Here is a 24147-nt window from a genome sequence, read left to right as displayed (position 1 = left end):
TGACTTGTATATACCACTGTTCGAGTGCTCTCCTGCTCTTCGATTCCTCTGACAAGATAAGCAAATACAGACCTGCCGCCGTAGACCACCACGACGAGCCGAGCCGAGCCGCCGTTACCTCTAGCACGAAGAAAACCTCGGGCGATGCTCCCCAAAGCGTCGCCATCCTTTTGGTAGCCAGAGTTCGAAGCCCGTGAACATGGCATTCCCGCAAACCAACCGCGGCCTGTTCGATTCCCATATAATACACCAGGCAATGTTGTGTGCGCGCTGCAACAAACCGACGAAGAAATTCCGTGTTTTTCCTTTTTATAGCATCTCCAAAAACTCTCAATTATTCCATTAGCGCCGGCCGAGAGGGACTTCGACGATGAAGGGGGTATATGTGTGTATGTAGGTACGTGTGCGTGTGTAAAATGCCTTACTGTCCCTTTTTACATCTCTTGTTAGGAGCGATTGGCGCCGCCGTCGCTTGTTCTCCTTGGGCCTCGAGCGAAGGCGAAGTTTCCGTGCTGCTGGTTCTCTTCGTCGCCGACGATGTGTCGGCCGTTTTTCATCTCAATCGCTTCGTCGCGCGCCTCGCTGACGACGGCGACTTCGACGTGCTTTCGGATGTTGTTCCCGGTGGTCTGGTTGCTGCTGCTGGTGCTGGAGTCGTTCCAGCCCTTGAGGTCCTGCATCTTCACTTCGTCCACCATCCGCTCCTCACTCTCGGTGAAGGTGATGTTGGTGATGGGGTTCACGGTCGGGGGTCCGCGGCGCCGCCAGCTCTGATTGCCGCCGCCGAAAGTTCGCAGATCACTTCTCGATTCCTTGTCGCTCAGCCTATGAGTCGAACGCACCGTGGTGAGCAGAGAGCCCAGGATGGGGATGAGCCAAAGCTTGAGCAGCGGGAAGACCATGGGGAGGTTGGTGGTGATCACGGCGACGAACGTCTCTCGCACTGCCCACGAGCCCGCCAGCTGTGCTCCATTTACGGGATCCTGCAGTGGTGCCTTCGTCAGCTCTGAACTTCTCCGTCCCATCGCTTATCGTCACGTTGTCGAGGGAGAGGGCATTCAGGCTTACCGTCACGATCAAGGCGCAGCGCAGAATGGCGCAAACCACAACAAAAATTCCTCCGCTAAAAAGAAAGATCAAGCCGACCTTTTTGGCAGGCCTCAGTGTCGACTGCCAGAGCATCGGGACAGGGATGGAAATCAGGTATAAATCAGTCATGACGTTCATAGAGAGGTACACCCAGATGATCTGGTTCGAAATGGCGGGCTGGCAAGTGTCTGGACGATTAACAGGTGAGTTAGAATCCGTCTGTCGTCGTCGAAATGCTGAGGGGAAGGGAGGAAGCTCACTGCCGGGGTCTGGGTTCATCTGCCAGTACTTGTGGAAGGGCCGGCAAGCGAGGAACAAGTTCGTCAGGATGACAACGAAGCTGGCGCCGAGGAGTCCAAAGCCGACATAGATACGGATCAAGTAACTACGAGCCAGGCCCGCCTGCGTGGAAGGTTAGCAACCAGGACTACCGGCGAGGGGGCTCGTCACGCCTAGGACTTACCGTTAACCGCATATAAAAGACCAGAAGGGATGCCTTGAGGGACCAGAGCAGTACCGAGTACGATGACCATCCTGCGATTTGGATCTGCGAACCGACGACCCTGGTTTGAGCTGTCAGTAACACAACGTTTCGTAACATCTCTATCGTCTGGTGCGACTTACCTCGTTCTGAATTCTTGGCCGTTGGGGTCCAGAGCAGCGCGTTGCTCGTCCGTCATGCCATTGTTCGCCAATCCTTGGGCGACGGCCCCGACTGAGTACGCCAAACTTGTCTCTACGGCGTAGCTGATCTGTATATATGTATACGGCCTGAGGTCAGCTAACACATAAAACCCACTCAATCTCCCGATAAACGTGTCTTATTTCTTTTCTCGTTTTGCTTCTTCCACGAGCAAGTAAACATTTACTTACCACTCCGACCCAGGCCAGATAATCGTCGGCTTGCAGGTGTTTCAGACCCACTGCCTTGACGCGGGCGTACGTCCGCAGCATCGTGACGAGGATGCCGATGGCTAGCAGCGTCCAAGCCTCGATGGAGAACTGGCGCATGGCTGCCGCTGCGGCGGCGGCGGCGGCAGCAGCGGCCTCCGGGTCCGGCGGTTGCGCCGCTGAAGACATGGCGTCCAGGCTGAAGAGACAAGTGCGAACAAGATAGAGCGCTGGGGAGAGACGGGCCGAGACGGGCGAGTAGCACTTTGGCGTGGGAGAGACGGGACTATCGAAAGACTTGACTCGAACGTGTCTAGCAGACTATCGAAGACGGGAGGATGGGAGAGATCGACTTTTACTACCTGTCGCTCGGCACTCGCTCCCCCCGGAAGCTACCTCCATCCCGTATACATACATAGGCGAGATATCTTAACTGCACAGAAATCAAGATAACAGACACACGGTTTCAGAAAGAGTCTGGTTGTGAAGAACACGATGAGTGGCCCATTATGCACCGGAGTGCCCACTGATTGGGGGGTTTTTTTTCTTCTCTCTTTATTACCAGGGTTATTCCGGCTCGAGCCACACACGCTCGGCTGTATCCTGTATGTAAGTATTGACATGGGCATGGTTAATCTCAAAAGTCATTACCGAGGTGGATAGCCGATACCACCACGTATATGAGCCCCGGTCACAGATCGGCAGGGCGTGGGGACCGTACCGGAGATCAATTGAGGGTACCGTGCGTGTGATGAGCTTTCGCAGCTCCGGAATCACTTATGGGTGTTCGACAACGGGGACCGCAGAACCACCCGAGAGGCATGGAGATAGCGAGTAAAGGAGAGAGAAAGAAAATGGTTTCCTGCACGATGCAGGAACATATGCGGTCCCCTTATTACCATCGTGGTAACCAAGCACAACTCCGATATTGCGACTCGAGAATGAACCCCGTTGTTCTATTGGACATCACATAAGCCCTAGAACGCTTCCAGGTAAATTCTGTGGGAAGGGAAATGCGTCGTACCGTTGTGAGACGAAGAGAGGCTGCGATCTGTGTATGAGAATATGCGCGGCTAAAGATCACCGTTACATCCCCTCAGGGGGGCCGGTATGTTAGCCTCTGCATGATGGGGGACCAAAGCGCCTCAAGGTATGACCGGCCTGCCCCAACTGGGGATACTCTCTCGTCTGTATGCACATACGTGTAGACGTATATGGATTACGTGTATGTACCTGCGTTGAGGAAACCTCGGTACGGCTGGGGTCGAGGGCGATACGTGAGATCTCCCCCGACAGAAGAGATGCTCGTGGTGTCTACATGAAGCAGGAAAAGGGGATCGAATGCACGCGAAGGGGAGGGGGGGGAAGAGACTTGCTAGTTAGTTGGCTGGTTCGCTTCTCCCTTATTACGAGACTACCACCGTACACATGCACACGCCGGCGGCGATATTATGTCTACTACCACATCACTACATCGCGTCTTACCTCGACGGAAAAGGGGACCAAAACATCGGATCGAGTCCCGGGACGTCCTGCCTCTTTCGTCGCTGCCGCATGTGTCGTCTATGTTGCGTATGTGCGTTACGGGTATGTTGCGTGTGTACGCCTGTGTGTGCACGCCTGTATGTTGTGTGTGTGTGTGTGTGTGTGCATGTGCGGTTGTGTGTGTGGATATGTGCGTGTGGTTGTGTGTAATTCCAAGCTTGCCGTCGTGTCTTAAGGCTCACCTACTGCAGCCCAGCCCACCCGGATGCTGCGTAATGTATGTAATATGTGTATTATATCTAATGTCATGCCATGTACTATGCTGTAATGCAATGTACCGTATTCAGCAGGCCGTCAGCACCCAAGAATCTACCGAAGTGATGGTCGGCAGGCCGGGCCTGCGTCACATATGCGAGTTAGTGTAGTATAGTGTTGTAGGCGAGGGTCGCCCGCTCGCTCTCTATCTTCCTCTCCCTTGCTGGGCCGGTCCCCGTAATTGGATTTCCATGCTGCCAATGTGAAGAATTAATTCACTCACTCCCCAAATATCGATTGTACAGGGTTCCCGTCGTGCTCTCTTCTGCTCTCGCCTCTCCTCCCTCTCCTCCTCATCTCCGTATCTGCCTGCCCTAGCTCACCCATGATGGTTATACGTTCACACAGAGGCATATACGCGCACCCACTGTACGTATACCTATAATAGGCCTCTTGCATATTCTGTGACAAGAAAAGAGATAAGATGGATGGGGTATAAGTACCACAGGCTGGCCCATGCTGATGGGCAACTCAGCACGTTATACATCTAGGTGTGTTCAAGCCTGCTCCTAGTCCTTGCCCTTAAGCATATGTATTGCGTGCATACCAAAAGAGTAAACTGGGGGGGAGGAGGGGGCGTTAATAGCAACCAGCGGAGATCTGACAGGGTATGTATAAGAGGGATATTATAGGTGTGGGAACTGTGGAAGAGGTGGGGTGGAGGTAGGGGGAGGAGGGTCTCCTCCGTCAGCTTTCGATGCGCACATGTGTTTATACGACGGCGGGATGGCTGAGACCCAGGCTCTAGCTAAAAACAGCAAGTGATGGGCATGGTCAGTCGGCTGTCAATACTCATTTGGCATTGACGGGTCGTAGCAATGAACGGCTCTGCCAAGCCTGGGGAGGGTTCACCCATTCGAGAACGATTTGAGGATGACCATCCTTCCATCAGCCTACGAACCTACATTAACAGATCCCAGAAGAAGCAGTTTGTCTCCGTTACCCCCCTTGCTTCGCGCCGTACGACTGGGCATGACAGGTTACGACGGGCTGCTCGGTATGGGCGTGGCACAAGCGAAGCTCACCTGTTGCTCAGCCCGGAGGCGGTCTCTGCCGCCACGAGGATCGGGCCGGGAGAGAGGGAGTAGCACAAAAGGAAGGGAGGAGGAGGAGGGGGTGGTGATAAGGGGGCCCGAGGGCATGGACCTGATTATGTTTAATAATTCCTCGACGAGTGTCCGCGTTTATCCTGTCTCTTTTATCCTGCTTCCTTGTCCCCTTCTTTCTCCAACACACCTGCACCAAGTTTATGTAGAACGGGAAGGACAAACATACATCGACAGGAACTAAGACATAAGACATTACATTGCCATGGCTCACCAGACGCCGACAGAGAAGCCTGCAGCCCACGGAATCACGATGGAAACGCTGGACTGCGTCGTCGTCGGTGCTGGTAGGCGACCCCCCCCTCTCTCTCCTATGTCAAGCCGGTATCCCCTTCCTCTAGCATGATGCCCCTGGGGTAATTGGTCGATCGCGGCGCGGGGAGTAGCACAGCTAATCCTCACCTCGGTAGGGTGGTACGGGTTGGCTGCCGCAAAGCAGTTTCACTGTACGCAACCGGAATGTACGTTGGCGGTGTTCGACTCCCAGGCCAGCCTGGGCGGCACATGGGCGGACGACCGCCTGTATCCCGGCTTGAAGAGCAACAACCTGCTGGGGACGTTTGAGTACCCCGACTTCCCTATGGACACGCAGACCTTCGGCGTCAAGCCCGGTGAGCACATGCCGGGCCGCGTCATAAACACCTACCTCAAGGCCTACGCTGCGAGGTTCGGCATCGCCAACTACATCCGTCTCAACACCAAGGTGCTCGTCGCCGAACACCAGGACACCGTCGAGGGCGGCTGGGTCCTGACCGTCGCGCCGCCCGGCCAAGATGAGACCAAGGTCTTCGCGCGCCGGGTCGTCTTCGCCACTGGCCTCACGTCGGAGCCCTTCCTACCGCACTTCGAAGGCCAAGAGACGTACGGCGGTAGAATCTTCCACGGCAAGCATTTCCAACAAAACAGCGACACTCTGGAGACGTGTAAGAGAGTCACCGTCTTCGGTGCCACCAAGTTCGCCTGGGACGCCGTATATGCGTACGCAACCGCCGGCGTAAAAGTGGATTGGGTCATTCGCTGTATGTCGAGTTGTTCTTCGTATTCTTGAAGCGGTCGCATGAACTAACCCTCGACCTGACAGCTTCGGGTCATGGTCCGTGTTGGATCTCACCCTCATATGTGACGCCACTTAAGAAGTGGATCGAGAAGCTTGCTAGTAGGTCCCTGCGATGCGACGATCACCGCGACGCCGAGATTCTAACGCGATTGCGTCCGTGTAGACATGCGCTTCCTGACCTGGTTCAGCCCTTGCATATGGGGCGACGTCGATGGCTACGGCAGCATCCGCCACTTCTACCACGGCACCACCGTGGGACGGACCATCGTCAATTCTTTTTGGAGAGTGCTTGGCGGCGACGTGTTAAACCTCAACGGGTTCGACTCGCACCCGGACACGGCTAAGCTGAAGCCCTGGACCAGCGCGATGTTCACGGGCTCCAGCTTCAGCATCCTGAATTACGACACAGACATATTCGAGCTGGTGAGGGGGGACAACGTCAATGTCTACGTCGGCGAGATCGACCACCTCAGCCCTGGAAAGGTCCACCTGTCAGACGGCACGGAATTCGAATCAGAGGCGCTGCTCGCCCACACCGGCTGGAAGCATGTGCCGCCAATCAAGTTCATGCCGGAGGGGATCGAGAGGGAGCTCGGCATCCCCCACACGCCCAAGGAGGGCGCGCCGGAAGACGACCTCGCGAATAACCAGGCGCTCGTTGACCGCGTCGACAAGGAGATCCTCGAGCGCTTCCCGCGACTCAAGAGCCAGCCGGTGTGGAACAAGGACTACGTCCCCTTGACGGAGCAGAAGGGCATCACGAGCAACGACGAGGTGACACCGTACACGAAGCTCACGCCGTACATGCTGCACCACTTCCTCGTGCCGCCGTCGGAGCGATTCCTGCGCAGCAGGGACACGGCCTTCATCGGCATCGTGTCGAACTTTAGCAACATGATCACGGCGCACCTCCAGGGCCTCTGGATCAGCGCCTACTTCTCCGGGCAGCTCGAGCGGGACCCGTCGATGGCGGTGGGCGACCCGGAGGCGATGGACCAGCTGCGGTACGAGACGATGCTGTTCAACCGCTTCGGCAAGTGGCGGTACCCGACCGACTGGGGCTCCAAGAACCCCAATTTCATCTTCGACGCCGTCCCGTACCTCGACCTGCTGCAGCGCGACCTCGGCCTCAACATTTACCGGAAGAAGGGTTTCCTCGCCGAGCTCTACGATCCTTACGGCCCCGAAGACTACCGCAACGTCAACGACGAGTGGCTGAGCAGACACGACAGCAGCGGGAAGTCACTGAGAAGCGAGAGCACGAAGAGTCTGAACTAAGTTAACGTCGTAGACGAGATTCCCTTTCTCTTTTTTTGCCTTCTTTTTTCTGTCACTTTTACAATTTCTACATGTGCTCCAACGAGCACCCCTGCGTCACACGCATTGTACTTTTATACAGCATGGTTGGGAGGAGGCTTTCGTCTTTTTGCTACACTTTTCCTTTCTCTCTCTCTCTTTTCCGAGGCGGGGGGTTCTCTGTCTCCAAAAAGCGCTTCCCTTCTTTTAGATTCTCTCTCGCCCGCCACTACACTGTGACGCCGTGGCCGGTCGGCGGAATTCTGTTTTCCCTCTGTCAGATGTTACCTGTACTAGTCCGAGCATGCGAAATGCTCTGTTTCATTGAGTAGAGCCGAGATACCCTCAATAAGCCAAGCAACCCAGCACCGAGCGGGGTTTGGATATGCAAATTGCACCCGGCTTCAGTCGTGCCGGCCCAGAGGAGCCAGAGGTGATCGTCTCAGCACAGACTAGGCGACCAACAGGCTTACCATACAATCCCACCTGCGGTCATGCTTACAGTGTGAGCTGGACCGCAAGTGATCGTGACTATTATTATGACCACACATGTATGTTCCTATTATTATCGACGGCCACATAGAGTACTCATACACTCACATCCATCCACCTATACATACATGCGTGCATACATGCGTACGTACACACATACCTACATATTACCTCGTACCTCTATGCCAGTCATGGGTTTACTTATCGTCATCAAAGTCCAAGTTGCGCAAATAAAAGGGGCTTAGCTATTAATTGCACACCTTCGGCTGCACGCTGGGCCTCGTCTTGTGTATTTTTATTTCCTGCCGTCATGCAAAGCTCGACTGATCTCATCGGCTAGACGCCGGACCGCGGATAGCGCATGCGAGGGCCGCCCGGTTCCAGAAATGATTCGAAATCGAACGTACATACATAAGACGCCTCTCACATGAGCGCGGGTGTGCGGGTGTGGGGGGTGGCTTGTGGGGCGGGACGAGGGCGCGAGGGCGAGAGGGCGAGAGAGTTGCCAAAATCGTCAGGCCTTGGGGGAGTGTCTCTTTGACCGCGGATGAACAACTAATAAGCCAGTTATCAGCTCTTTGACCTATTACGGTTTTTGCGCTGGGTATAGGGTATAAGTCTCCGTTTTGAAACGTGAAGAGCAATTTCTTCTCCTCTCCTCCGGGTCTAACCAGGTCGAGTCTAACCAGGCAACTAACCCCCTACCTGCCTACCTAACAACCCTACTACATATTAGTATAAGTAATACTATATAGGTATTAATGCGTATAGGTATATACGTATGCGCGTAGTTGAGCACCCGTCGTTTGTGGGCTATAATAATCTACGGGGGCTAACGGATACAGAGCCTATTTCCTCCCCCCTTAAGAGAGGCAAAGCGTGTTTCTGCGTGTGTGTGTGTGTGTGTGTGGGTAACCAAGAATTGCTCACTAACGATGCCCGTATCGTATTCCTCTTTCTATGTATAACTATACATATGTGTGTGTATGTAGGCAGCAAGGCAGTACTCTGTGTGTGTGTGTGTGTGGAAGTGGGCACTACTTGGCCACCAGCAAGACGGCTACCAGTAAGAGGCAGAGTCACAGTGCAGATGGAGAATATCCATACCCATCCCATATCAAGTCCGAGTCACATCGCATACGGAGCACACCTTAGGACGCACACGTCGGTTACTAACTGGATTCTGTGTCCAGCTCCATCATCCGGGCACAGCAGCGAAAACGACAAATTCCCATCTCCCCTCTACTAGTACGTACAAGCATCAAATTGCCCCCCTGCCCATACGAGCATTGCAGGGCACACACCACGAGGCCCTCCCACTTTTGAGAGTTGATTATCATCTACATGGGTAGGTATAATCTTGCCGCTGAATGCAAAAAACAAAAACAAAAAAATCTTTTTTTTTTTTTTTTTTTTTTAAATTTCCCCCTCTCTCGTTTAGTTCAGCCCTGTCCGCGCTTGTTTTGACCTACCTTTGACAGGAGAGAGATGCTCAGCACAGAGGCCGAGAACGAAACAGCTCTACCCCAACAGCTCAACAGCGAGTGGTCCCTCTGTTTTTCTTTTCTTCTTCTTTTTCATCTGACGTAGCATCTGAGGTGAGGCGGTTTCCTCTCGAGGATTTAGTCTCGCATTCGGTGGTACTCCAACTAGGCGCTCCTAAGCGACCCGACAACACGGTCTGTTACGAGAGAGTTGCATACCCAGGTCAGCAATATGTATGTTGGACGCCCCTTGTCAGCATGCGAAGCAGGGAAAAATAAGTAACTCGGCTCGGTGTTATAGTCACCAGGTACTTAGTAGTGCGACGTGATGCAAAACGCCTACCAGCATGGCACGGTCGTGCTCTCGAAGCCAACAACAACGTCCTCGATAGCGCCAACAACGCCATTGGTGTTGGTACCCAGAGCAACTCGGTGCTGCTATGCGTATGCGGTAGGTAACACGAACCCCTTTTCCCTGCCAATATCAAGCTGTCCGCTCAATGCCTCAATGCGACGGCCTTGCGAGCCGGCCAAGCGACCGGTCCCCGGAGCAGCGGATAGCGGATACTAGCATTGCTAACAGCCTAAGTAGCAGCCTGGGTAGGACGTAGATGGAGAGGGATATCCGAGAGGGGCACGTCTACGCGTGCGAGCATGGGTAGGGTGCAAAAGCGGCGCTGAGACGCTGCTGAGGGGACGAATATACCTATGGATATCACCGGACAGATGAAATCGGCAACAATCTCGTCAAGCCGCGGCATTTGGCCATTTGGGATGCCTCTGGATCAGCGCCATACTCAGCCTGGCCGGACACCCGCCACTGAGACGCGCTACGGCCGTCGTACGGAGCGCTCACGCGCACGTATGTAGGTAGGTGTTAGATCCGGATGCTTGGAGGTGGTGATACCTTCGAGGTCTCTTGATTCGAGCGATTCATCGATCGATTTGCGAGATCAGGAGAATGCAAGGCCTGCTGCATGCAGACATGTAGCCATACAGACATACCTACATATACAATATTCTACCTACCTATAAGCACCTACACAGGCAACACTTAGGTACACCTACAACACCCACATCTGCATATACCCTCCTCACCGCCCACCCACGCCACGCTTACACAGCATCACGCTTCGTACCTACACGCCCCCCCCCCCCCCTCCCCTCCATCTCCATCTCTATCTCCCTCTCCCTTTCATTCTCGTTCTGGCATCGCGTGGCTGAAGCAGGCTACGGAGACCAACAGCTGATCCTACCTGAGGTTGGTATGCACAGAATTACGCTGCACACCTATAATATGCACTGTCTTGTTATATTACCTCTGTCTTCCAGACCGCGGCGATGACGGTACCTCGGTCCGCCGCAAGCGTATGTTCTCGGTACATAGGTAAACAAGTCGCGAGACACTTCAAACTCCGCCTCCCGGGGTTCAGTCGCACCTCACGAGGTACGACCTCGGGAGTATTCTATACTTCGGCAACGGGCAGAGCCAGAAGTCGCTGCCAATAATGGCACCCACAAGCCCGTCCGTGATGTAGCGATAGTCGAGTCTAGCCGAGACAGTAGTGGGCGATGGCGGCCAACGAGATAGCTGCCCGCAGAGACAGGGACAGGGAGAGGGATAGGGGTAGGGAGAGCGAGAGGGAGAGCGAGAGGGAGAGAAGAAGAGCGAGAGGGAGAGAAAGAGAGGCAGAGGCAGAGGCTTTTCCCTCCCTCCCCTGCCCCCCGGTCTTCCTCGGTCCCCAAGTTTACCGGCCCCCCGGCGAATCCTACAATGCGGACGAGCAGGAGAAAAAAAAAGGCGACTTGTCAATTGCTATTACGTATGTGCATACAAGTGCGTGCATGCTTCCATAGAATAGTAAACGAACCCGGGGGGAAGGGGGAAGGGGGAAGGGGGCGCGGAGGTGTCTTCGACGACGGAACCGCGGGCTACCCCAAGACCCGGCAAGATAGGTAGCAAGACACGGAATACAGATGGAATACACGGAATGTCTTAGACCTACCTACCACCTACGACTCGAGATGGCGCCCAACGCCAGGCAGGCAGTGACCAGCAGGCAGTGACCAGCAGGCAGTTTGCTGGAAGCATTCGAAGATCCCCCGGCGCCCCATCCATATGCGCATATAGAGGAGCATGAGAGAGACCCAAGTTCCATCTCCAATGGTTCCAAACAGTCCCCACGGTTCGCTCCAACCTGTGGATCTCGACGGCGCCCCAGAGTTTCAGTGCTCCAGACGCAGAGACGACGAAGTCCGTGTTGTTCCTCGGTTCCAATGTTCATCACGTGCTGGGCCTTCATCCCTACTCGCGACACTCCAATGCCGGATCGAGCATGCGCGACGACGATCGCATCGATAGAACCTCCCTGTGTGCCTCCTGCGCGTGGCTGTCTCCGCGTGTATGAGTATTTCCGTGTCTCTCTCTGCGTCGCTGTCTGTCTCTGCTTCTTTGTCTTTGCCTCTCACGCACATCCACACCTGCACTTAGACGTAGGTAATACACCCGCTCGTGATACGGTCACGTCGACGTCGCTGTTACTACCTCCTCGTTGGAGATGGCAGAACGCGTAGCCAGCTCCATTTCCGTAATTTGCGTGTCCGGTTCCTTGCGTCGCCCCCCCCCCCCCCCCCCTATGTGGTGCATCGGTGGCCGAGGACGGGGCGTCAGCATCATCAGGGGCTAATCGAGATATTCGGCGCCTTGACACATAGTAATTTCAATTGAATCATACACGGGCAGAGATCTACATAGGCAAGCATTGGAGCTGAAAGCGGAGAGGCAAAAGAGCGCGAGCCACCGCGATAGTCAACAACTCGGTGGCTTACTTCCACCTAATGCGCGAGTCGTCTCGTGATACCCCATCCCGCCTCCGTCCCCCTTTTTTTTGACGTCTTCGCAGAATGTTGACGTCGTCAACCACGACCCCTTTTTCTCACTCCTTTCCTCTCCTTCCAATCCCCCCTTGTGATCGGAAATACGACATATGCGACTTTGAACACCGATCACTCAACCATCCCGAACCGCCCCCCCTCCACCATCCCCGCCCAGACGGGCAGACCTCGCGATCGCGACGTGAAGTAGAATGAGGTGAACAGAAGTTCTGAGTCTGCGAGCTGCTAATTTCGTCAACACAGACGCCCCGCGTGAAACCTTCGCCGGTCCCCCGGTCAGGAGTAATCAGAGAGAGAGCAGTAGGGAGGGTCGACGAGAGAAGAGAAGACCATCCAGACCCGTCGCGACCCCGTCCCACGTATCGGATAGCTTCTCTTTCGACTGCCGCCCGCTTCTAGGCCCCGTCACCATCGGCGCGCGCGCCCGCCCCTCCCCTCCACAACTCGCATGGACGTACAGGCATATCCACGCATCCATCGCATATCGCTCTCCTCCATCCGCCAGGTCGAGACGAGACGAGACGCGACGGCGACGGTGTTCCCTCTCCCTCTCCCTCTCTCCCCGCTCTCTGCCCCTCGCTTCTCCCCCCCCCTGGTCTCGTTAAATTGGCCCACGTAAAAAATAAAACGAACTGCTGCAGGGGCAAATTGTCCATGACGAAGGCCGAAAAAAATAATTGAATCTCGAACCGGGAAAGAAAAAAAAACCACCCCCCCACCACCTCCACCTCCACCTCTCCCTGGGCCAGCATGCGCTCCCACACCCACGCCTCGCCGCCCCCGGCGCCGGCCCCGGTCGCCGCCCTCCTCGCCACGCTCGCCGCGCGCCTGCCAAGCCGGCGGCACCAGCAGCACGCGGCACGTGCAGGTGCGGACGCCGAGTCGCGCGCGCTGCTGGTGCCGCCGCCACCGCGGAGGCGCGAGCCCCGGCACGTCGTGCGCGTGCAGGGCCGTCTCGCGCCCGTGCGCAGCGTGTCGGCGGCGGGCGGGGGCAACACCGGGGCGAGGGGAAGGGGGGCGGCGCGGGGCAGGAGGAGGAGGAGCGCTGGCGATATCTTGGAGGGTGGGGGAGGGGCAGCAGGTGGCGAGGAGGACGAGGAGGAGGACGACGACGACGACGAGCAGGCCGCGCACGACGTCGCGAGGCGCGACGCCCAGCTCAGGGGCTACGGCATCGGCGGCCGGGGAAACATTCGTAAGTTGCGCTGCCCCTCTGTCCCTCGCTAGGAGGCGGCCGTCGCGCGAAGCGTGCTAACCGCGGCGCAGGCCGGCCGACGGAGGCCATGGGGTCGCCGTCCCCGTCCTCGCGCTCGTCCTCGCGCTCGCTGTCGTCGCTGTGGGCGCCCTCGGGCGCAGCCGTCGAGGGGGCGGCGAGGGCGAGCCCGTCGAAGCGGTGGTCTGTTGCCGGACTCTGGAGCCGTGTCGAGGCGCTCAGGGAGGGGTAGTTAGGGAAGAGGGGGGGGGGGGACAAGGATTCCCCGGCAAGAAAGAGTCCGGCGAGGCGAGTGTGACTCGCCCTGCGTGTATTACTACTGCGCGATGCGGACGGGAGAGGGGAGAGGGTGTCGTTCTAGCGTCGTAGCAGGCGGCCGTCCCGGGATCAGGGAAGACGGCGCTCTGCTCGGGACGCCTGCTCCGGCGGGGGCAAGATGGATGTTATGCGCGGGGCGGCCGTAATGGTAATGTGTAAACTCACCCAGCAACGAGTTGCCTCTCGAGGCAGGTCGCTCGCGCCGGGCCATTGGGAATGGGGAATGGGGAATGGGGAACGGGGATGCTGTACGATCGATGTCCTCTTTGCCTATGCGACGGGTCCGATGCGCCGTGTGATTCAGGTAGTAAAAATACCTACCTATCTCGTCTGTCGGTGTCCTATATGTCCTGCTACTTATTGTTCGCCTTGCCGCAGACTGTAGCCGCCGGCCCCTTTGCCGTCGCGGCCCTATCGCGGGCGAGATACTGTGTCGAGGTCGAGCCCGCGAGTGGATCCGCTGGCGACTGGCCCTCTGCTATCGCATCGTCCCCATACCTAATGTACGCGTAACCAGTCGTCGGCACATAGCATGGCTCACACGGCGGAACACTCTAGACGTTAAACGATCGGCAGCACCGAGGGATCCACTACACAGAAGAAGAGAAGAAGCAAAGAGAAGCGTCCTGGCGAGCATCGACGGCGAATGGCACCGTCTCTCTTTCTCGAAGCCCCTCCTCCCTCCCCCTCTGCGGGTCACGCTACCATCGGCATGTGTCTTGCATGTGGTGGGCGTGTGTATTTGTCCGACGTCGCTCACCTCGAGCCTCTGGGAATACGGTGGGACAGACCTGGCGACAGTTCGGTCCAGATGGGATCTTATTTTTTTTTCCTTCTCCTGCGTCTTCGCTGTGCATCATGCAGTAGCAGTAGGATCGCCAGGCAACCATGGTGTCGTCCGTGCACACGCTGGCCGACAAGCTTCCGTCTGGCCGTTTGGTTTAGGCTAAGCGTCCGACGGCGAGCCTGCTCATCCTCGTGGCCGGGTGGGAAGGGATTCCGGGTCAGTGAGCGAAGAAACTGGTCTTAGGCTATAGCTGGTGAGGTCGTGATAATAACACGAAATCTCTGCAGGGACTAATGACCAGCTGAGTTACCTGCCGGTGAAACTGTCACGGGAGCATATAGACGCCTACGACGTAGTATAATCCCCAATTGGGCATTATAGGCTTATCATATTGGGCAATATAGCTTATAATATAGATTCCTACGTGCCAGGAAACGGTCTTGATTTTTCTTGGTAAACGCGGACTCGCTGCTACCGCCTCTGGTTTAGCGGCGCTGCTCAGACAGGCAGGGTGCGACGATGAGGGTTGGAATTTCGACGACTCGCAATCATGCACAACACAAACGACGGCCAGCATCGCAGACAATTTCGGTAAATTCTGTTCTCTGTGATTCTTTCTGGTGTAGGTCCTGACAGCCCGTATCTAGACGGCACACGCACCAAACACAGTCCGGCTGAGCCGGAGGCCGCCATCGGTATGAATACTGCGCCAGCCGTATCTCCGGCTCGATTGGAGGACGACCCAAACTGGACAGGCGATTCAAACATGGACCCCCCTCCCTGATTCCGAACCGAATCAGCTTCCTTTTAAGACGAATCCCACGTCCGCTGGAGACACGTCGACTTGTACGGATGCCAGCTTTGGCGTCTCGCCTACTTGCCCTGAAAGTCAGCCACGTCTGGGCGTGTCAGACGAACAACTGCCTGCCACCGAAGCCGCCGGAGTCACCGGCGAGCCTAGCATCACGACGACCGATGCTCTCTCTGATGAAGACGAAGAATCCTGCCATGGGGCACAGAGTACTCCCGCATCCCGTTCGATGCGCATATGCAGTCCTATTGCTGCCGCCTCAGAGGAGACGGCTCAGACGCTGCTGCACGATGGCGAAGCGTGTGCGAGGGCCGAGCGCGGTGATGCAACCCCTGGGGCCCGCACTTGATCCCCCGCAGTAAGACTGTCACCCGAATCACAATAAGAGCAAGACTTTGATCATGGACCGTGCGACGCCGAGCCTGAGTCGTCGGAGGCCGAATCCAGATCGCCATCTGGCGCCAGAGTGTCTCCCCCGTCTCAGGATTCGCCGTCGCAGTGCCGTTCTCGTCGTACATCCTCACATGCATACGAAGTGGTGCAAGATGAGGGCAGCGACGTAGAAATAGGAGGTTTTGGCAGTGAGGATGGTCTTGGCGTCCTAGGATTTGTGCGTGACGAGGACTATTGTCCTTCGCCTCCAAATGCTGAAGGCCGTGGCTCTGGAGATGATTCTGATGAATAACAGCGTGGTCGCAAGCGTCGCAAGGCATCTCGCGGATCGATTCGTACGACCTCCGCCAGTGCTCAAAGCTCTCTCCAGAGACGGTCGAGAAGATCTACCGCACAGTTACTGAGAGGGCGTCAAACTTCTGTATGCGGCACTGAGAGTCCAGCGCTCCCGCAAGCAAGACCAGCCCCCTCCGAGGCCAGTGCGTTTCTTGCTCGATGCGAGGAATGGCCCCTCAAAGACGTTTCGTTGAAGCGCGTCACTGAAAGTCACAAGACGGCATTTTAATTGCAGTTTGAATGGACCCTTGATCCGAGTCAGCCGCATCTTGACAGATCTATATCTCATCCAAAGAAGGGCCCGAACAGTTCACTTTCAGCTATAAGATCGTCCAGTGATAAGTAGACACCGGAAGAGGAAGATACAGCGCGCAGGACGAGACGACGTGGCTGTTCCTGGACCGAGATCCAGGGCGCCCGAGCGCATCGTTCCCAGGGCACGATCCAGGTTCGGCACTCGATACCAAACTCAGAGGTTGAACCGGTCAAGTACCGGAGCTCGGGCCAGCCACCAGATGCTGTCGATGTTGTTACCTACCTACTCATAGACAACTTACTACCTACGTAGCAGACACATCAAAGAAATAAAACTTGGGTTTATCATTTAGCTTGAATTGTGCCCATGGCGGCGTAGGAATGACTGTAAGTGGCAGCTCTCCCTCTCACTGTTCATCTACTGGTTGATTTGGGATGAAGAGTCTTCATGATCGTAGTCAGAGCCTCTTAGTAGGTACTACTAGGGCGTATCGCGTCGCAGGCGCGTTAGGTAGCTCGGTAAAACGTAGCACGGGCAACGGGCAACGATGATCGTCGAGGCCCGGGCCGGGATTGGTGGACGAGGGTCGGACCGCTCGGTCCGGAACTGCTCCGAGAGCCAATCACGACGGTGTTCGACAATGCAAGCCCAGCCAACAACCAACACAGATATCACCAATCACCAAGAGCAAGTTGTTCGAACTGATCAGATGGGTTGCTAGTGATTCTATCGAGGTTTCTGTTTGAAGGTGAAGCAAAATGCGGCGTTCCCCTCCTCCTGTCTCACCGCTTTCCTCCCCCTTTCCCTGTCCAGCCCATCGATGTGCCAGGGCCATATTAATATCGATCCTGTCTCCTCTTCATCTCATCTTGGTTTTTATGACTGCCGCCGAGCCGTCGAGGCGTCGAACTCCGTCGTTCTTTTGGCAACGCTAACAGTTCTGCAGGGAATAGTCCTCTCCCGCAGGCACGTGTTTCCGATGGATAGCAACAGTCGGCCTTCCCCGCACCCCCAACCCGATACACACGCATCGAGCCATGACCAGTATCCCACAACCCCCTCGACCTTCCCCCAATCCGTCTTTCCGGCTCCCCCAAACTTAGGAGATGATGGTACACAATCTCGAAACCAACCCCGCCAACAGCCTTACCCGGGTGCTTTCGCACCACCCGGGTATTTCGTGCAGAATCATGACCTGCCGCAACATGATCCCGACACTACCCTTGTTAGCCAGTTCTCCCATCAGAATCTGGGGGGCGACGCGAGGTCCTTTCCATACGGCTTGCGAGGACAGGCGCCGGCACAACGTCCTCGCACGGGGCATCTCCCCAGACAGGATGTGCTGAACCTAGATAACCGTATGACGGCTCCGATGCCGCCGCCGAAATCGGTACCAAGGGGTGTATTCGCGCAAGCCCCAGAGCGAAACCCAGACAAGTACGGATCGGCCGTCAATCACAACCAGACGAAGTGCGCGCAGTTAGCGGCTGACTTCTTCAAGGACAGCGTGAAGCGGGCGAGAGAGAGGAATCAGAGGTAGACAATCTTGCAAGCTACGCACGCCGCAGCGATGCTAACCAGCTCTTTTCTACAGACAGAGCGAGATGGAAAGGAAACTCGAGGACCCAAACGAGGCTCCGTCACGGCGACATCAGACTTGGGCCTCGGCCGGGCGTAAGGAGGGTCAATATCTCCGGTTCTTACGAACCAAGGATAAGCCAGAAAACTATCGAACAATCAAGGTGATTGGCAAAGGCGCCTTTGGTGAAGTCAAACTAGTGCAAAAGAAGACGGACGGCCAGGTCTACGCACTAAAATCGCTCATCAAGACAGAGATGCTCCAGAAAGACCAACTGGCTCACGTTCGGGCCGAGCGCGATATTTTGGCCGAAGCTGAGAGTCCGTGGGTTGTTAAGCTGTTTACGACTTTCCAAGATCCGCATTTTCTCTATATGCTGATGGAGTTCCTACCGGGTGGTGATTTAATGACCATGCTCATCAAATACGAAATCTTCTCCGAAGATATCACCCGGTTTTATATGGCAGAATGCATTCTGGCTATTGAGACTGTACACGCGTTGGGCTTTATCCACCGGTATGTTTATGCCTAAAGATGCTTATCGTTGCTAATGCTATTCTTCAGAGACATCAAACCAGATAATATTCTCCTAGACCGTGGCGGCCACATCAAGTTGACTGACTTTGGTCTCTCGACCGGTTTTCATCGTCTCCACGACAATAGCTACTACCAACAGCTGCTCCGAGGAAAATCCAACAAGCCACGGGACCGGACTTCAATTGCACTTGATCAAATTAACCTCACTGTTAGCAACCGATCGCAGATCAACGAGTGGCGTCGATCAAGAAGGTTAATCGCCTATTCCACTGTCGGAACCCCAGATTACATTGCCCCCGAGATTTTCACTGGTCAGGGATACTCATTCAGCTGCGATTGGTGGTCTCTTGGGACTATCATGTTCGAGTGTCTAGTCGGCTGGCCTCCATTTTGCGCTGAGGACCGTCACGATACGTACCGCAAGATTGTCAACTGGAGACGAGCATTGTACTTTCCTGACGATATCCAGCTGGGTCGGGAAGCTGAAAATCTAATCCGGAGGTGAGCTTCGGTTCTAGATTCCCCAGGTTTTAATACTAACAATTCAGCTTGGTATGCAACCCTGAAAACCGGCTTGGTCGCGGCGGATCGCAGGAGATAAAAGACCATCCGTTTTTTCGCGGGGTTCAGTTTGATCAGCTGCGTCGGATTAGGGCGCCATTTGAGCCACGCTTGACTTCCAACATCGATACAACGTACTTCCCTACGGACGAGATCGACCAAACCGAGAATGCTACTCATGTCATGGCTGACGCCTCGCGAGCCCTACCCGACGAGTCACTTCAGATGAGTTTGCCTTTCATCGGATATACCTTCAAGCGGTTTGACAACAACTTCCGGTAATGGATAGGTATCTAGAATGCGTGTTCAACGACTTGCAACCTCGTTGAGATGCTGAAGGAGTTGGTCTGCTCGCCTGCTGCCAACTGGGGTTTCTGGGCGACTCTGAGCCGAACCAGGGCGTGAAGCGCAACTGAACTAGTTATCGATAAGGTGGTTTGGTTAGATGTGGAATCGAATCGCAATAGCGTGCCGGTGCCGCACTAAGCGAGACCGAAGCAACGAGAACTTCTCGAAAACATGCGATCGACACTCCACAAGGTTAGCCGCGACTGTGATACAGACATACACGTCCTAGTGCGCCGCAAAGGTAAGTATAAGGAGTACTGTTCGCTCCAAGACCAACGTTGGCCGACCCCAAGAACCGATACCCAGTATCGGCCGTTAGGACGCCGGCACACTTTGCTGGCCAAAGGTGCCGTCAGAAAGAGCCCAAAACGCCCGTAGGCGCTCGGGACAGTACAGAGTGACGACGAGCCAGAAGTAGATTCTGGTGGCGGTTGCCCCATGAACAGGGTAAAGAGCCCCTAGGTGGGTGACAAGAAGTGACCGGCATAGAGACAGATCAGAGTTTTGACACTGTAAGAGCTTGCGCACCATCAGGGCAATACAGCTTGACGTTGCCGTTAAACGTATGGTCCGCTGTACTGTAGGGTGTTGTTAGAACGTTTATATTAAACTTAGGTCGGGGTGGTTGGAACCCATCTATCTTGATAGATGAAGGCACGGCGTTCCCTATGAAAGCCTATGCAAGGGGCACGTGAGCAAATGGCAAGCAGATAGGATAAGGTCAGCGGACCCCTGTTGCAATTTAAATGACAGGGGAAACGCGGAATAATGAATAGTTCGCCGGTTTTGGCCTCTCACGTAGCTCAAAGTCGGTAGATAGGTGCAGCGTCACGGACGGCGCTCAGGTTCGCGATCGTGGGAATGTACTTGTGGGTCAGTGGATTAGTTTCTTGGGACTATCTCTCGACGCAATAACTAATAGTTGCCTATGATATTGAACAGGGATAAACCCATGGTACATATGGAAGAAATAGCGTGATTGCCTGCTCGTTATAGATTAGGCATGGAGCTCAGGGGCGATGTGGTCATTGAGCGGGATGGGTGAGGGGATCACTGTAGGACGGTTCATTGCTTGGGATCGACACGAGACTTGAAGCGATCTCGGATAGATATTATACATAATAGTGATATATATATGCTTGACGGGACGAGCCGCGTTTCGTAATAAGAAGGAAAGGGAAACTGCTAAACATAGACTCTCCTGGCTGCTTCTTCTGATTACCGAGCTCTCTACCAGTGAACTATTTCCCTTCATAAATCCCTCTTTCAAACTTGAGATACGCATAACTTCAAAGTCATTGAATAAATCTAAGGCTGAGGGAGCCCTCTTCGACAGACGAGAGAGCCGAGAGGACCTATCTCTGTCCAAACTGAAGCTAGCTTTTCCAGTCCGAGTAGAGAGCAATGCGTCCCATAAACCAGCAGTTAGATAAATGTAATTGCCCGTCTTCGTTCCTGGAATATTATGATTACGTAGCAGCAGCGATAGCAGTGGTGGCGGTAGTGATGCTATCCTGGGGCCTTCCGTAGGGTACTGTAAGCGCGCTAAGCTGGGCTATTTGTAACTATCTTCAGTAGCCCATTAGGACTCCTGTCTATCAATGTTTCGCGTAAGCTCGTTTCCCGCTATATGCCTCATCCTCCAAGTGAGAGCAGCCCCCAGTCTTCTTCCGGCTCGTTGATCAGGTATTCAAGAGGATGAGGGGCGAAGGCATGGCGAACTGATTCAACCTAGAAGGTGATATACACCTATTGAAAGTCCTATCTATAAGGGGCCGTTAAAATTCTACAAGAGGCTAGAATTTTGTTGACAGCTATACGGCCGAGCATGGTAGAGGAAGGGAGAAAGAAGACTATATCTATATCTTTATTATATCTATACAAGCCTACATGACCAAATGGACTGTCTATAGTTTCCTGTGCCTGTATCTGGATGATATTGAAATTGACCGCTAAAAAGTACAACTAAAATGTGTATAAGCTCTGATTGAGGGAGAAGAGGAAGACACTTCTGCTTGGAATAGTGACAGGTAGTGAGTTTAGGTCATGGTATCTTCATATTGCTGTATCGTGTTGTATGTATCAATCGGGATTATGAGGGGAAGCTCTAGGCTAAGAAAAAAAAAAGTGACGAGATCAGAGCAGCTAGAAAGAAATCTCAAAAAGGGAAAAAAACCATGGACTAAACTAGCCGGTAGCGGACCATCGCGAAGTGCCCCCCGAAACCTCCCACATACGCCGACGACGCAAAATGTCGACGGAGAAACCCAGCGCGCTGCGGTCGATAATAGCGGGTGCCACGGCCGGCGCCATCGAGATCGCCATCACCTACCCGGCCGAGTTCGCCAAGACGCGCACGCAGCTCAACCGCAAGCTAGGCGACGGCCAGAAGCTGCCGTGGCCGCCCTTCGGCCGGCAGTGGTACGCCGGCTGCACGACCCTGATCATCGGCAACTCGGCCAAGGCGGCCATCCGCTTTGTCTCGTTCGAGCAGTACAAGCGGCTGCTGGCCGACGAGACGGGGAAGGTGTCGGGGCCGCGCAACGTGCTGGCCGGCTTCGGCGCGGGCGTGACCGAGTCGCTGCTCGCGGTGACGCCGACGGAGTCGATCAAGACGACGCTGATCGACGACCGCAAGTCGGCGAGGCCGCGGCTGCGCGGGTTCCTGCACGCGGTGCCGATCATCGCGCGCGAGCGCGGCGTGCGCGGCTTCTTCCAGGGCCTCGTGCCGACGGCGGCGCGCCAGTCGGCCAACAGCGCGGTGCGCTTCGGGTCCTACACGAGCCTCAAGCAGCTCGCCGAGTCGTACACGGCGCCGGGCGAGAAGCTCGGCTTGGTCGCGACGTTCGGCATCGGCAGCGTCGCCGGCGCCATCACCGTCGCCGTCACCCAGCCGCTCGACACCGTCAAGACCCGCATGCAGAGCATCGACGCCCGCCGCGTCTACGGCAACAGCCTGCGCTGCGCCGCTCTCATCTTCCGCCACGAGGGCGTCCTCACCTTCTGGAGCGGCGCCCTCCCCCGCCTCGCCCGCCTCGTCATGAGCGGCGGCATCGTCTTCTCCATGTACGAGAAGAGCATCGAGCTCATGCGCACCCTCGACCCCGACAACAAGTACATATAAGCTTTGCCCGAGCCGGCCGGATAGCTACGGGAGGTGGACGGCGGAGGAGAGACGAGAAAGGCTTACCCAACCCGCCCCGGAACAGCAGAACCCCACATGGCGCCTCAGCGTTGAGTCTGGTGGTGGCGGGCCCCGGACCTGCTTGCGTTGACTAGGTGTAATGTCGTTTACATGCTCAAAAAAGCTCAAAAAAGCTGAAATTGGAGGTTGGCTCGGCTCGTTCCTTGGGTTAAGCCGAAGAGTGGATGGAAGGGCGGGTGGATATACCTATCAGCTTACCTAGACCAGCTAGGTACGGCGCGCAGAACGGGGCCGTGAGAGATGAATAAGAGCATCTCTGTTGACAGCTTCCCTCGCGGCCGCATCGCAGCCCGTAAGTGCGGGAACTAGGCGAGCACGGACGCTTCCCTCCCCCCCCCTGCCCCGGGAGTAGCATCCCGTGTGGGAGGGCGAGGAGAATGCGCGGGCGACGCAGCGTTTCTAGACGTGTCTGCGCAAAGCTAGGTTGAGATGTATACATTATCTAACTATAGAAGGCTACGTTGTGACGCGGAGAGCGGCGCAGGCGTCGCCTAGAGCGACTTGTTCCGCGATCTTCGCGGTCTATAAAGTATGAAGAGCGGTCGGCTTCTCTTCTCTTACTCCCGGTCTGATATCTTACAACGCTGCCTGTTCCGTCATCACGCAACGCCTCGGCCCGGCTACTGCAGCCTGATAAACCCCTTCAACCGTAACCAGAGTCTTTCAACGTAGGTCCGTTTCGGAGCCTCCTCTAGCTCCTTGATTAGCTCGGAATAGTACGTCGGGTGGCTCTTCGGCTGGAGCAGCGAGCCCGTGATGGGGTACTGTAGCCCGCGGTGTCAGCATTTGGCATGCCTGTCCGCCGGAGGGCGGCGGGGAGCGTGGGGTGGGCGATAGAAAGCCTGGCCGGACTGGCTCGCTATCCCGGGGTCTCGAGGCGCACCTTTGTCTTGTATCGGTTATGTATGAGCGAGTAGAGGGCGTTGGCCTGCCTAAGCTGTTCTTGCTCGGACAGGTTGGCTAAGGGCTCGGCGAAGCGCTTGCGCAGGACCTCTTGGAGCTGGATCTCGGGCCGGAGGATGTCTCTGGGCCATTGGGCGAGCGCCCGTAGAATGTGGCGCTGGCCGTTCTGTCGTGTGCGTTCTTGCGTGTCAGCGTCGGATCGCGAAGTATTCTGGACGGCCGGGGGGCAGGGCAGCGGGGTGTGTCAGCGGAGACGACGTACAATTGCTTGACGGGACATTCTTAGATCCCATCTGCGAGTGTTGCAGAGCACTTTTGGGCACAAGTTCGATCGACGGCACCTCGAGGAATAGACACGAAGTATCTCGCGGTAGAAAATTGACAAAGGAGCTGTCGGAGCGGCAGAACCAACTAAGAGCAATGGGCAGAGATGCCCGCAGGCTCTGTTCTTTATCGGGCTTACGTCGAGTTGTTATCTTATCGATCCCGACCTACCTAGGTAGAGATCCATCGGGGTCACTTTTGCGGGCGACCTGCCGATCGCAGGCCTCCAACCGCCGGCGACCCTCGGTTGGTTTCTACGTCGCGTGTCCAGCTGGGGCCACCCTCGACGCCAGCTGCAGCCGGCTGACCCTCCCTGGCCCCGCCGGAACCCACCACAATCCCAGGTGCCTCGTATGTGTACATATGTAGAGTGTGTGCGTGTCCGTGGATTGGTCAGCCAGGGGGGGGGAACTTTTGGGTGGTCCACCGGACCCCAAATGCATATTTCTGCCGTGTTCCGGTACAT

The 24147-nt window shown here is 55.7% G+C and overlaps 7 protein-coding genes across 7 annotated transcripts; 4 read left to right on the top strand and 3 right to left on the bottom strand.

The window, feature by feature from the left end:
• Nucleotides 1–343: 343 nt before the first annotated feature.
• GGS23DRAFT_256256 (uncharacterized protein) lies at nt 344–2398 on the bottom strand. The gene is made up of 6 exons (XM_051512303.1): nt 1963–2398; nt 1714–1841; nt 1553–1652; nt 1350–1491; nt 1069–1277; nt 344–983 (listed from the first exon to the last, which is right to left on the bottom strand). The coding sequence occupies exons 1-6, from the start codon at nt 2167–2169 to the stop codon at nt 447–449; spliced, it is 1323 nt and encodes a 440-aa protein (XP_051368658.1). The 5' UTR covers nt 2170–2398; the 3' UTR covers nt 344–446.
• A 2582-nt stretch (nt 2399–4980) lies between these two features.
• Nucleotides 4981–7423, top strand: GGS23DRAFT_256144 (FAD/NAD(P)-binding domain-containing protein). Its single transcript, XM_051512302.1, has 4 exons — nt 4981–5173; nt 5297–5905; nt 5968–6042; nt 6107–7423. Exons 1-4 carry the CDS (start codon nt 5092–5094, stop codon nt 7219–7221), a joined length of 1881 nt encoding a protein of 626 aa, XP_051368657.1. The 5' UTR covers nt 4981–5091; the 3' UTR covers nt 7222–7423.
• A 1751-nt stretch (nt 7424–9174) lies between these two features.
• Nucleotides 9175–9710, bottom strand: GGS23DRAFT_256105 (uncharacterized protein). Its single transcript, XM_051512301.1, has 2 exons — nt 9521–9710; nt 9175–9412 (listed from the first exon to the last, which is right to left on the bottom strand). The coding sequence occupies exons 1-2, from the start codon at nt 9620–9622 to the stop codon at nt 9266–9268; spliced, it is 249 nt and encodes an 82-aa protein (XP_051368656.1). The 5' UTR covers nt 9623–9710; the 3' UTR covers nt 9175–9265.
• Nucleotides 9711–12704: 2994 nt separating this feature from the next.
• On the top strand, nt 12705–13548 carry GGS23DRAFT_255971 (uncharacterized protein). Its single transcript, XM_051512300.1, has one exon. It carries the CDS (start codon nt 12861–12863, stop codon nt 13335–13337), a length of 477 nt encoding a protein of 158 aa, XP_051368655.1. The 5' UTR covers nt 12705–12860; the 3' UTR covers nt 13338–13548.
• Nucleotides 13549–17203: 3655 nt separating this feature from the next.
• Nucleotides 17204–19183, top strand: GGS23DRAFT_607168 (Serine/threonine-protein kinase cot-1; the record flags this gene model as incomplete). Its single annotated transcript, XM_051520009.1, has 4 exons — nt 17204–17760; nt 17819–18319; nt 18368–18841; nt 18889–19183. 4 exons carry the CDS (start codon nt 17204–17206, stop codon nt 19181–19183), a joined length of 1827 nt encoding a protein of 608 aa, XP_051368654.1.
• A 2317-nt stretch (nt 19184–21500) lies between these two features.
• GGS23DRAFT_599875 (mitochondrial carrier) lies at nt 21501–22373 on the top strand (the record flags this gene model as incomplete). Its single annotated transcript, XM_051518984.1, has 1 exon — nt 21501–22373. The coding sequence occupies one exon, from the start codon at nt 21501–21503 to the stop codon at nt 22371–22373; it is 873 nt and encodes a 290-aa protein (XP_051368653.1).
• Nucleotides 22374–22983: 610 nt separating this feature from the next.
• GGS23DRAFT_255867 (uncharacterized protein) lies at nt 22984–23755 on the bottom strand. The gene is made up of 3 exons (XM_051512299.1): nt 23620–23755; nt 23338–23523; nt 22984–23218 (listed from the first exon to the last, which is right to left on the bottom strand). The coding sequence occupies exons 1-3, from the start codon at nt 23635–23637 to the stop codon at nt 23075–23077; spliced, it is 348 nt and encodes a 115-aa protein (XP_051368652.1). The 5' UTR covers nt 23638–23755; the 3' UTR covers nt 22984–23074.
• Between the last annotated feature and the right edge of the window lie 392 nt (nt 23756–24147).

Source organism: Durotheca rogersii, assembly GCF_024521655.1.
Source record: "Durotheca rogersii strain YMJ 92031201 chromosome Unknown GGS23scaffold_27, whole genome shotgun sequence".
NCBI lineage: Eukaryota > Fungi > Ascomycota > Sordariomycetes > Xylariales > Xylariaceae > Durotheca > Durotheca rogersii.
This window is presented reverse-complemented; position numbering and strand designations above follow the sequence as displayed.